The 12,830-nt window shown below is 41.7% G+C and overlaps 1 protein-coding gene across 1 annotated transcript; it reads left to right on the top strand.

Moving 5' to 3' along the window:
- Nucleotides 1-9,690: 9,690 nt before the first annotated feature.
- Nucleotides 9,691-12,175, top strand: LOC146575527 (homeobox protein Hox-B1a-like). The gene is made up of 2 exons (XM_085272563.1): nucleotides 9,691-10,519; nucleotides 11,829-12,175. Exons 1-2 carry the CDS (start codon nucleotides 9,691-9,693, stop codon nucleotides 12,173-12,175), a joined length of 1,176 nt encoding a protein of 391 aa, XP_085128689.1.
- Nucleotides 12,176-12,830: the final 655 nt, after the last annotated feature.

The following is a 12,830-nucleotide window of genomic DNA, read 5'->3' as shown; positions in this document are numbered from 1 at the left end:
TTAATATGTGCATTGAAGGACATATCCTGGTGCTTTCAGGCTAAAACTCTTTAACACACATTAAACAACTTACATTTATATAGTACTTTTACACTTTTACTAGCCAAAGCCACGATTTAAAGATTTACATTCATAGATTGCTTGTAAATACTACTGCTGCACAATGCTTTTCCTACCACAAATTCACTTCTTTCACTATGTCAGCTGTCTTCCTTTCAGCCTGTATAGTGTTTAACAACACACTATATTTTTTTTCAAACAGAAGAATAGGAAGGAATAATATAAATATAAATATTTTCAAATTGGTCAAAGAAGTCCAGACGCCTTTCTTTCCAAGCTCATTAGACAATTTTCATGTTACCACTTATCAGGATTACCATGTTAGGGTAAGTGACACAAGATAACAGATGGATATCTTTGTAAAGTTGAACCCTATAGTGCAGGCTCCAGGGGGAGCCTGCACTATTTCTGTGAAGGCAAACAAGTATACCTATTGACCCAAAATAGTCTCATAGTCACAAACTACTGGTTTATTTACAAGGACACAAGTTTGATATTGTTACATATAGTCCCAGAAATTCATAGTAGTGGTTCCAAAGAGCAACTAAGCCCGCTTGAGACTGAGTAGGGGGCACATAGATTTTTTACCAAACAGGCTGAAAAACTTACATTTCGTTTTCATATATTTTTTTCATTGGGCCTAAAAAGCTACTTAATGGGCTTTTATGGAAGACTATGGTCTGGTGTCTTGAACCAGTGGCTCTTTTGGCCATCTGAAGAAACACTTTATACTTTTGGCAAAAAAAATAAAATAAAATAAAAAGAAATTGAATAAAGAAGCGAACACTTATTTTAACATTCAGTTTTATTTTTGATTGCTGTAAGTGATTCATCACATTTTTTAGTAATAAAACTATATATCCCTAATAGCAAATTTAAAATAGATTTATCCTAAAATAGGATTTAAGTTAGTTAAATTAAAAAAAGTGTCTGTTTTTAGAGAAATGTTTTATAGAAAACATTGTCTTAAGAAAATATTGTATTAAGTGTCAAGTCATCTCCATTCACTCCAGTGGACCATTTCTTTATTGCAATAGTAGATCATGGACCCTTTCAGTAGTTCATGGAGGTTAGTGCCATACAGTAGCTATTCCACTGAGATATAGCATTACAGAATGTTTAGATGCAGTTTTAATAAGTAAAACAAGACCATATGTTAACATCACATGTAAATCAAATTAAAACATGTTAGTGGAACAGTAAATTAGGAGTTTTGTGTTAATTAATGCCAGAATAGGCTAGCAAACACAATAACAACATTTTTAACATTACAAAATTAACAATGGCTTCAGTTGACTGAGTGAAATATTAGTCATTTTAGCATGTCGTTTTCTGGCCCATTTAAATAACTGTACCCACTGAGTATAACCTACTGTGTTTAAATGATAACTACAACAATCAGGGAAACAGCTACATTTTTTTGTGAAATTTGGCTGTAAATAATATGCGAGAGCATATTTGAGAGATTTTGTAAGCATTTCAGGCTTTGTGGTCTGTTGTTGGGGTTTTTTTTGTATTATATTGGAGTTCAGGCCCAGAAGAGTTGAGGTGGAGGACCCAAATGAGACTGAAAGCACAAAGTAGATTTTAAAAAAGCCCAAAAGTCTGAAAAAATGAATCAAATGGCAAATGGTAAATGGCCTGTATTTATATAGCGCTTTACTAGTCCCTAAGGACCCCAAAGCGCTTTACATATCCAGTCATCCACCCATTCACACACACATTCACACAAAAGGCTAAATGGGAATTAAACTGAATACACAACAACACTCACTTCTTTCTTCACCACGGCAGACTGGTACAATGTTCACATTACTGCAGGAACAGTAATGTTATCCAGTCTATCTACTAATCTCCTGTTCGCCTGTCCCCCTACTTGTGTTTAAAATCCTAAAATACTTAAACTCCTACACTTGGGGGAGCAAATCATCCCTGACTCAGCATGGGTATTCCACCCTTTTTCAGCTGTGCACCATGGTTTCAAACATAATATGCACTGTTGTTGATTATTTACCTGCCGCATTAACGGGAGAGGACGTGCAAACGTTACCGCTGCTGCTGGGTTGAGATTCACGAGTCCAGAGCGGAATTAAAAACACGACATTCATTTAAGGTAATCGTGTGTTTTTTGCATATTCGTAGTGTTTCCTCCCTTAAATGAAATATCTACTTTGCAAGTTGCCCCGTTGTCATCCGTTCTCGTAAAGTATAACCAAACTTTTGAGCGTTTGAGCCGCTTAGGTACCTTGTTTCCTGCCAGGTAAATGACACTCCGCAACGTGGTGACCTCATTCGGGGCGACTGGAATCGATAAGGGAATCGTTTGCAAAAATGGCAAACAATTCCAAGGAATTGAAACAGTGGGAACCGGTTCTCAACAAGAACCGGGTTTCGATACCCATCCCTACTGAGAACTGCTCCAGTGTGAGCTGGAGGCTACGCCTGGTGAAGCCAACAGAATCACATCATCCACAAAAACGTGAGACGAGATCCTGAGGCCACCAAAGTGGAATGCTTTCCCCACTTGGCTATGTCTAGAAATTCTGTCCTTAAAATTTAAGAACAGAATTGGTGACAAAGCGGAGCCCTGATGGAGTCACTGGGAATAATTATGGCTGACTGCCAGCAATTCAGACCAAGAGCTTAATACAGTTAATGGCTGATACCAACAAACTACAGCACATACTCTCCCATAGTACCTCCCATAGTAGCTCAGTTAAATGGAGTGAAATGTCTACAAAATACATGTGTTGGCCAGAGGGGCCGATGGCGCGATATGGCAGCCTCGCTTCTGTCAGTCTGCCCCAGGGCAGCTGTGGCTACAACTGTAGTTTGCCTCCACCAGTGTGTGAATGTGAGAGTGAATGAATAGTGGTATTGTAAAGCGCTTTGGGTGCCTTGAAAAGCACTATATAAATCCAATCCATTATTATTATTATTATTATTATTATTATTATTATTATTATTATTATGTAGCCTAGTCAGGTAAACTCACATGTAGACTTGAATATGTCAAAGCTATTCCTTCTATGACAGGTATAGGTAGTGGCAGCCACAGATCCATGTAGCTGCCTCAACAATGGAGGTGTGAAACATGTTTAATTTAGACTTGATGTTCCTAGCCTCCCTCATAATGTCTTTGAAGTTCTGCAAGACTTGGAAATTGAAGATTTTGTGGTCAGGGGTCTCTGTCAGACACTCCCTTATCATATGATTGAACGCTTACTATACATTTGGGAGGGCCTCTCCAGCATCCTCCCACACCACTCTACCTCACTATCATGTGGTGCTCATTGAGAGCTCATCTAATGATGGGATTCCAAACTCAATCAGGGAGTCCTGGTGCCACATGCACTTTTGAAAATCCTTATGTTCAAACATGGTGTTCATTATGGACAAACTGTAACAATAACACAATACCACTCAGGTTCAGATCAGGCACCCATTCCTGCTAATGTTATCTACATGGGGCGATCGTGGCTCAAGAGTTGGCAGTTCGTCTTGTAATCGGAAGGTTCCTGGTTCGAGCCCCGGCTCAGACAGTCTCAGTTGTTGTGTCCTTGGGCAAGACACCCCACCCATTGCCTACTGGTGGTGGCTAGCAGCTGTGGCTACAATGTAGCTTGCCATCGCCAATGGGTGAATGACTGAATGTAGTGTTAAGCGCTTAGGGGTCCTTAGGGTCTAAGTAAAGCGCTATACAAGTACAGGCCATTTACATGAGTGAAGAAGAACTGGAGTGTCCAGGAGGGGCACTGTAGGAGCCATTTTTTGTTTTGTTACCTAATGTGTGCCACTAGGGGTCACTTTTTGTGTTTTACTGTATGGTGTGTTTATGAGACTGTATTTAACCTCCTAGGACCTGGCGTCCACATATGTGGACATCACATTTTGGGTTATTTAGACCAAAATACTGAATTTTGCTCTACAAGGGCCTGATATCCACTGACGAGGACATTATAGTGCTACTGTTCTATCAAAATTTTAAATGAATATCCTCATATGTGGCTCTCATTTTTCTTAAAAACAAAAATAAGGCAAAAAAAAAAATCTGGTAATTCTTTGTTTTTACAAATATGTCCAAATATCAAAGAGAAATGAAAAATGCATGCAGTGGAAGAGTCCGGGTCTTAGGAGGTTAAGGTAGACACACATAATTAGTGTCAGGTGTTATTGGTCAGAAAGAGCAAACAGTCTGTGACCACTGCGCTGTTGTCATTTATGATAAATGACACTGGATAAAAAGAACTGTTGAACAACAAATACAACCAATGGAATACAATAAAGATGTTAAATTGACAAGATGAGTATGGCTGGAGTTATTGGAGTGTGGCAAGTTTCATTCATAACAGTGGCATCGCGTTCAAGGTTCAAGGTTCTTTATTTGTCACATGCATAGTTATACAAGTATAACACACAGTGAAATGTAGCCTGACACGCTCCTCGACATGTGCAAAAATGTGGGGGGGGGGGGGGGGGGGGGGTGTAGAGGAAGAACATTATATATATATATATATACATACATATAGTATATACACTGGGTGAATGTGCAGTAGTAGCAGCAAGCAGGTGAATTCTGTACATTAATATGAATAGACATCTGACTATTTTACAGGATAGACAATATAAACATATTTAAAATTAAAGGAATTGAAATGTACATTGTGCCTTGGTTTAGAGTGTCTGGAAGAGAGTCCTGTCTCAGTCAATTATAGATGATGTGAGAGGGCGGGTGTGTGTGTTTAGGGCACGGATGGCTTGGGGATAGAAGCTCCTCTTGAGTCTCTCTGTCCTTGCCCGGAAGATGCGGAACCTTCTACCAGATTGCAGAAGTTGGAACAGTTTGTTGCCTGGATGGGACGGGTCCTTCAGTATCTGCGCTGCTCTAGTCCGGCATCTCCTGGTGTAGGTGTCCTGAAGCGGGGGGAGAGCAATCCTGCATCAGCGTTCTGCTGTACGGATCACTCTCTGGAGAGCTTTTTGGTCCTTCACACAGCTGTTCCCAAACCACGATGTCATGTTCTGTGTGAGGATGCTCTCCACAGCGCCTGTATAGAAAATCCTGAGGATCTTTGGAGAGACCCTGAACTTCCTCAGTTGTCGTAGGTGATACAGGCGCTGCCTAGCCTTTTTGGTCTGGACCTGAATGTGGGCAGCCCATGTCAGGTCTGAGGAGATGTGGACACCAAGATACTTGAAGGACTGCACCCTCTCCACTGGAGCTCCATTGATGATGATGGGCTTGTAGTCTCTGTGCTGACCCCTTCTGAATTCCACCACCAGCTCCTTGGTCTTGCTGACGTTCAGCTGGAGGTGGTTGTCCTGGCACCACGATGCCAGATTCTTCACTTCATCCATGTAGGCCGCCTCATCGTTGTTGGAGATGGCACCCAACACCACTGTGTCGTCAGCAAACTTCACAATGGTGTTGGAGCCATGGGTGGCCACACAGTCTGAAGTGTAGAGGGAGTAGAGCAGTGGCGAGAGGACACATCCCTGAGGTGCTCCTGTGTTGATGGTGATGCTGTTGGAGAAGCACCTGCCCACCCTCACCACCTGAGTTCTGCCAGTGAGGAAGTCCAACACCCACCATCGAACACCTCAGTGGCTTCAAGCATAGGTTTAGCCGCTGCTTGATACACCCAGCAGCTCTGTGAAGGCTGAGTGTATCAAGCTGAGTAACAGTGCTTCTACAGTGTTACTCAGCATGGAAGCACGGATTATATCTATATTTATACATCTGATGCTATATCTCAACCTCATCCTCTTGCTCAAGCTCCATCCCCACCAGAGAGGTGACGTTCTATGTCCCAAGAGTCAGCCTCAACAGCCAGAGATTGGATTGCCAGGCCTTCACTGCTTCGCTGCCCAACACATGTTGCACCTGACCCATATGTGACCCATGTTGTGCCTTATGTGGGTGGTGAGCAATGAGGAGTAAGAAAGAAATACAGGTTGATCACAACTGCCTTAGTGAATGAATTATATTAGCCAATTTTTACTATAATTTGGTGGAATGGTAAGTGGTGGTTTAGTTGAAGCTAAATAAAAAAGAGCTGTGGCTTCACTTTCCTCGTGTTTTAATTTTCTGTGTTTATTCAAAAATAGTAGTACTTTTTACTTAGTTTGCACATTTACACCTGCTTACTAGATCATGTGGCATTATCATGTGTTAACCAGGTACAAACCTGCACAAAAAACTAACATTACAGAATTACATGGATGTAAAAAACTAAACATGGGGACACAGTCGAGTTTGACCAGTTGACCCCGCTCTCTCTCTTTTTCTTTCCTTTAGGCTCTCCACCACCCAGGCAGCGGTGTAGGCGTCATTTAATCTTTTTCTTGTCCTGGTCTATTCCTGCAGACATCCTGCCCACTCATTCTGCCTCTCTTTCCTTTCAGCCCCTCACTGATGATTAACCTCCCTCCTTGTCGCTCGCCCACGCCGCTCGTTCTGATTTCGTCATAGCGGCACGGCTGCAGTACGCCTGCTGTCAGGCACTTCACACAGGCTCTGGAGGGGAAAAATTGATGATGGGTTCATTGGAGGCAGTTATAATGGAGGCTAATGACCAATGAGAATGTGTCCAGGCTGTGAAGTACACACTTGAGGAACAAATGTTTAATACATATGAATGTAAGAAATGAAGAGATGTTGTTCCCCTTTCTCCTTGAAAGAATATAACAAAAACATAGAAAGACTAAAATGAATTAAAAGTCCTATTCTGAAACATTTCCACTGAAAAGACTTCTTCCAAAAAACCTCAACGATTGCACAGTTGTAGACCGTTGATATATACACATGTACACACACGCACACACAGAAAGTACATTGTGTTGTCATCCTTGCTTCCTGCTCTGCTAGACCAGCAGGATTTGGCCCACTAAAATGCCTCCTGTCTACTTTAACCTCATTTGTGTAACAGATCAGTTCATTCATTCAATTAGCACACACTCACACACGGGCACCTGCACATGCACATTCACTCATCGGAAATCTATGGCTTCCCAATGCAATTGTTGAAAAGTAAACTGACTCCCATAAGTCCCTTGCAATTGAGCTTTCTGATCAATAGGAGCCCTTTAATCCATAGAGAGATTTTTTCTGTCCTGTCGAGAGAAATGTTTGTTATAAAAAACAGCTAACTTTACCCCAAAATGGCTAAACGTGTTCCTAGTGTTTAAGTTATATTTTATGTGATATATGTATGTGTGTATTAGTTGGCTCATAAATACGCATTCTGTAAGTGCATAAGTGGCTGTTACAGGAAGACAACGAGTCAGTACACCATCCACATACAGATAAATGTCAGAGCTGAACAGCTGGTGCTCAGCACAGTGTCACGCCTTATCCAGTAATTTGCTCATCACATATTGCATTGTAGCTAATAGTTGATCTCTAGTAGACACTGCATGTAACCTAATTCATTTTTTTCAAGTATTTTTTGTAGACCTGTTCACAACAACAGTCATCCCATTATCGGTATGCTGTAAGATAAGACAATGCAATATTTTGGAAAACCAAATATTGTATTCCTTTAAGCAAACACGTGCAGAGGTGGGGAAGAAGAACTCCCTTAGCACCAGATTCAGAGAGGAGCAGCCATCTGTTGTGGACAGTTGGGGTTTGAGGGACAAGAAAATACAGAAAAGACATATATATTTACTACACTATCCTATGTCAATGAACAGTTTTTTGCTGTCATTGGTAGTTGCTTCAGTTCTTCATCCCAAACTTAAGATGTGTTTTACCTGACACCACTCCTCATCAACACAAGTGACAGAATTGTTATTAACATGCCAAGGATAAATGAAGTCAATTACTGTTTCTTAATGTAAAGTTGTTTTCACACATGAACTTCTGTCAATTTGTGGAAAATCAGGTTGAAACACTTTCCATAGATGCCTTTCCTCACATTTAAAGAGTCTCCCTTTGCATATACGCCATGTGGTGAGGGAAAGAGAGCTATCTAAGTAGAGTATGCAGTAAGTCAGAACTAGAGTCTTCAATGCTGAAATCTAATTTTGAAATAGATGATTGTAATTTGTGTCACCTGAGGGGTTTTTTACAGAGCAGCTGAGGTGGCGCAGGGTTTAGGAAGCCTTCAAACACTAAGGAGCTATGTTAAAAGATAATTCTAAGTTCTTTCAATATGGACCCTATATTACTTGCTACAAATAAGCACAATAACATGAACAAGGTTTATTTTGAAGAAATTTAAATGAGAACAAACAGTTACATCACATACCAAACTAAACACATTTCCTGTTTTAGCACTCTCTTTGTCTATTGGTTTTATTGTTACATGCTCAGTGTTATTGTAATGCCTGCTTCCAAAAAAGGGAGCTATATCACTGTCTTTTTTCCGTCCACATATACAGTAGGTTTGGATATACCCAAAGGCTCAACAGTGGACTGTGAATTATCACTGACTTTGATGTGGTGTTGTTCTGTGTTTCTGAATTACAATTTATACTGGAGTGCAATGTTATACTAGCTGAGCATGGACAAAACTATAATAAATTTGATTTTTTTTTATTGTGTAGTAGATGTAGAACCAGTATTACTTGTTGTATTAATATTTAATAAAGGGATAGTAGCATGGTACCAGTGTACTGTATTTAGTTTGTTTAGTTTCAGTCTTCTTTCTTTGAGCTTTTTGCAGGAAGGAGGTCTGGAAGCTGCAGGCCGGCTCACAGGTCCTCTTTTATTCTCTGCCTCTCTCTTTGCTCTGACAGATCCGTGCTGATATCAGATTGATGGGCCGGTTTGATTGAAGTCTCTTTGTCGTGCTAATGTCACCGCGAGTGATGGATGAGGCAAATGGGCCAACTCAACGCGCGTGCGTGCAAACTCGACTCCAGAACCGAAAGAAAGAGCCTCTCCCCTCCTCCCGTACACACACACACACACACACACACACACACACACACACACACACACACACACACACACGGCTTCCCTCGCTCCCGTGACCAGCTAACAAACTTCTGGCCTCCGGTCACCATAGGCGACGAGCCACGTGACCTGCCATGGAGGTAAGAAAAGGAGTGACACGGTAAAACGGAGAGAGGGAGACAATTGAAGAGCAAGAGCCAGAGAAAATTGAAGAATTTGAAGAAAAAAGACAGACTTTAGGAAGACTGGGTGTAACCTGTGTGAAGCTGAAAATGTGACTGTATTCTTTTCAGTCCTCTCCCGTTGTTTTCCACTGTCACTGACGAGCCTTTGAAACACAGGTTGAGTTACTGATAGAGTAGGGCCTTTAAAACACACACAAACTGCAGCAGACCACATGTGTTTCTGGTTTGGAGAAGTAAAGCCTTCGCATTTTTTCATTCACATTGGAAATGTCTACAGTTTTTTATTTGTAATGTAATTTTGTCGCGACTTTTTTTTTATTACTTTAAGGGTTTTTCAATTAAAAAACCAACACGATTTTTGTACTGCTTTTTGCACACAACAAGGAGATTCTATATCATACTGCCGACTATAGGAACAACTTTCAAATGGATTTTTTAGTTATTTGATTTTTGCTTTTCAACGAATTTCTATTAACCTCGGTCGTGTTTCTTGCTGATAACAAGTCGAGACATTTTACCAATTCCCTGGTGCTTCGAGTCTGCATGGACAACATGAACTCCTTTGTGGAATACTCTATTTGTAACCGACAACCAACTGGCATTTATTCTGCGTCTAAATCTGGATACCACCATCATCACCTGCACCATCACCTTCCCCTGGATCAGCGTCAGGGATTCCCCGTGAGCATCCAAACAGGCCTCAGCGGTTCTCCTGTCCCCGGGTCCAGAAATGACAACAGAGACGTAGGAGCGAGTTATACCGCGGATGGAGGGATGTACGTGGGCGTTGGGGCGGACACCGCCAGCGGAGGAGTAAGTCAGCATCATCAGCAACATCCTCCTCAACATCACGAACAGCATACGCACAGCGGCTACCAACATCCAACACATCACAATCACCCTCAGCTTCACCAGAGCCAAAGCCTGCAGAGTGTAATACCTTCTCCTTATAGTAACGGCTGCAACACGGGGGCCTATGTGGGCCAGGCATGCACCACAAACTCGGAGTATGTTGCTGCCACAGGCGCACCAAACTCCGTCCATCCGCAGTATTTCATGGAGGATTCTTTGGCCTCCACCTACTGTCATCAATCAAGCTTCCACAACTCGGCCTCAACCGTCGGCCCCAGTTACAGCTCTCTTACCGGGGTCTACTGCGGGCCTCAGCGCACCCTTGCTGGGTCACAGTACCCGCAGCAGATCGGTGGGGGGGTTCTTGACGCAGGAGGCTACCTGGAGCTTTCGCCTGGGGGAGGCTACGGGGAGCTGCCGGTATCTCAGGATCGTGAAAGAGGGGACGATGAGGTCCAGCAGGCCGGGCAGGGGCAGACCTTCGACTGGATGAAGGTGAAGAGAAATCCACCGAAGACAGGTGAGAGAGGGTTCACTTATCCGTTTAACGTCTTAATAAAACCTTATCGTGAGATTAAGTCTGCAGTCCGTCAAAAGTTTCGTATAATATTATGGCATGTTTTTCATATGAAATGCAGTCAAAAATAAATGCACGAATAAACAAACAGAGCGGGGGAATTCGTTTTAAGACGGTCAATGAGGAGTGAATGTAGCTTGAATGCAGTCAGGAGCATAATTTGTAGATCAGAACTTTATGGTACAGAGAACAACATTGTTTGATCGAAATGATTTTTACAACATTATTTTATCCTTTCAGAGAAAATACATCATATTTTTACTACTACTTTCTTTGTGCGGATGGCAGGCTTTTATTTTTTTTATTATTATTTTTTACTTATCTTAATTACTCAATTCGTCAAAGAAGAGGAAAGAGAGAAAGAAAAAAATAACAGTTGTGGTTTTCCAACATAAATAAGGCCCATAATGAATTACAGCAATTCGTTGTTGCGAGCACTTAAAAAGAAGACAGAAGTTCCCATATAAAAAAAAGATTGCTCGTTAATACCATCCAGCACGACTAATGGTCACAGATAAATTAGGCCTTTAAATAATTTCACTTTAAATAACTGGTAGAACAGATGTTGAAAAACTGATATATGAATACACTGTATTTTTATTAACAGAGTGCTTTGTTGCATTTAGGAACGCTTTGGACTTTATTACTGTGACACAGTTAATTGAATGGCACTAAAAGTACAAATCAGAGTCGTTTTCGGACTTCACTATGCAGTCGTATCTGTAGATACTTTGGTCTGGGTCAGCTGAGCCCAGGAGTGTGAGCTCTCTCTCTCTCTCTCTGTGTGTGTGTGTATGTGTGTGTGTGTGTGTGTGTGTGTGTGTGTGTGTGTGCGTGTGTGTGTGCGTGTGTGTGTGTGTGTGTCTTAATGATTACAGCAGACAGGTTATTTCTCCGTTGGAAGTCTTTCCTGCTTTGTTATCTTTAAAAGCAGCCCCTCCATTAACCAGCTCCACCACCAACACCGACACCCCCGTGCTGGTTCTCCATCCCTCCTTAGGCCCACTGATGTCCTTCACTGCTTGTGTTTTTTAAACCTCATCTTTGTGATGCACTTTGTATTTATTTTGATGTAATTTAATAAATTATGGATATCAAACCACAAACCAAACTCTGACTAAAGCTAAATATATCTCTATTTTCTAATTAATAACGAACACATCTAGCTCCAGTAACAACGAGCGTTTTTCTCATTACACGTACAAGTAAAACATAAAACATTCGTCTAACAGCTTGTCCATCTCTTTCGCAGTCAAAGTGGCCGACTACGGTCTTGCCCACAACAACGCCATGCGCACCAACTTCAGCACGAGGCAGCTGACGGAGCTGGAGAAGGAGTTCCACTTTAGCAAGTACCTGACGCGAGCGCGGCGCGTGGAGATCGCCGCCACGCTCGAGCTCAACGAGACGCAGGTGAAGATTTGGTTCCAGAACAGACGCATGAAGCAGAAGAAGCGCGAGCGGGAAGGCGCCACCGCGTCTGCGCGGCCATTCTCCTCCTCTTCCGGTACCGGCAGCAGCTTGAACAAGGAGCTGGAAGACACTGACCGCTCTTCCGCGTCTACGTCTCCAGGCGCGTCCCCGAGCTCGGAGACGTAATCTGGCTTTGTACCACTGTGATACACCCATCAACCCATTCTTAAAAGACTGCCTGTTGAACAGATTTTCTAAGTCCCAGAATTCTATAATGGCCGACCACCCATTCAGATGGACTTTTATGCCTCATGTACATGAACATGGAGAAAATAAGTTCTCAGTGCATTTTAGGGAAAGAAAAAATGTATATTAGTGACATAATTGACAGTTACATACAGTAAGTGCACTGATTTGACAAACTAATGGCACTTATGCCATGGAGATAACAGAAAATGCATAAAAATATCTGATTATAGATTTTGATACAAACTGGATGAGGGGAGCAGTTAATGTTGGGTCTTTTAGTGAAACTCATTCATGTAGATGATGATAATGACGATGGCATCATCTTTATATGATCAATCTTTCAGTCTGATGGGGGGGGGGGGGGGGCGTACAGTTCTTTTGTTAATAGTTTAATATTGTTTTGGGGGGAAAAAATCTATTTTAGTCATTCTGTTATAGCATTTAACTTTCTATATTTAAAAAAGTCAATCCCATAAAATTTGCTTTTACTATGTCACTAAAACTCACCTAAAAGCCTTCATGAATGCTGCAAATGTAAATGATCTCGGGGAGATATATACAAAACTGTGAAGATGATGATGTGGGTTCTGAG

This window comes from Mchenga conophoros, linkage group LG4, assembly GCF_057382185.1.
Source record: "Mchenga conophoros isolate Kocher_MC1m ecotype Shallow Benthic linkage group LG4, M_conophoros_male_GT1.1, whole genome shotgun sequence".
NCBI lineage: Eukaryota > Metazoa > Chordata > Actinopteri > Cichliformes > Cichlidae > Mchenga > Mchenga conophoros.
Note: the sequence above shows the minus strand (reverse complement) of the source record. Positions and strands in the feature narration are given on the sequence as shown.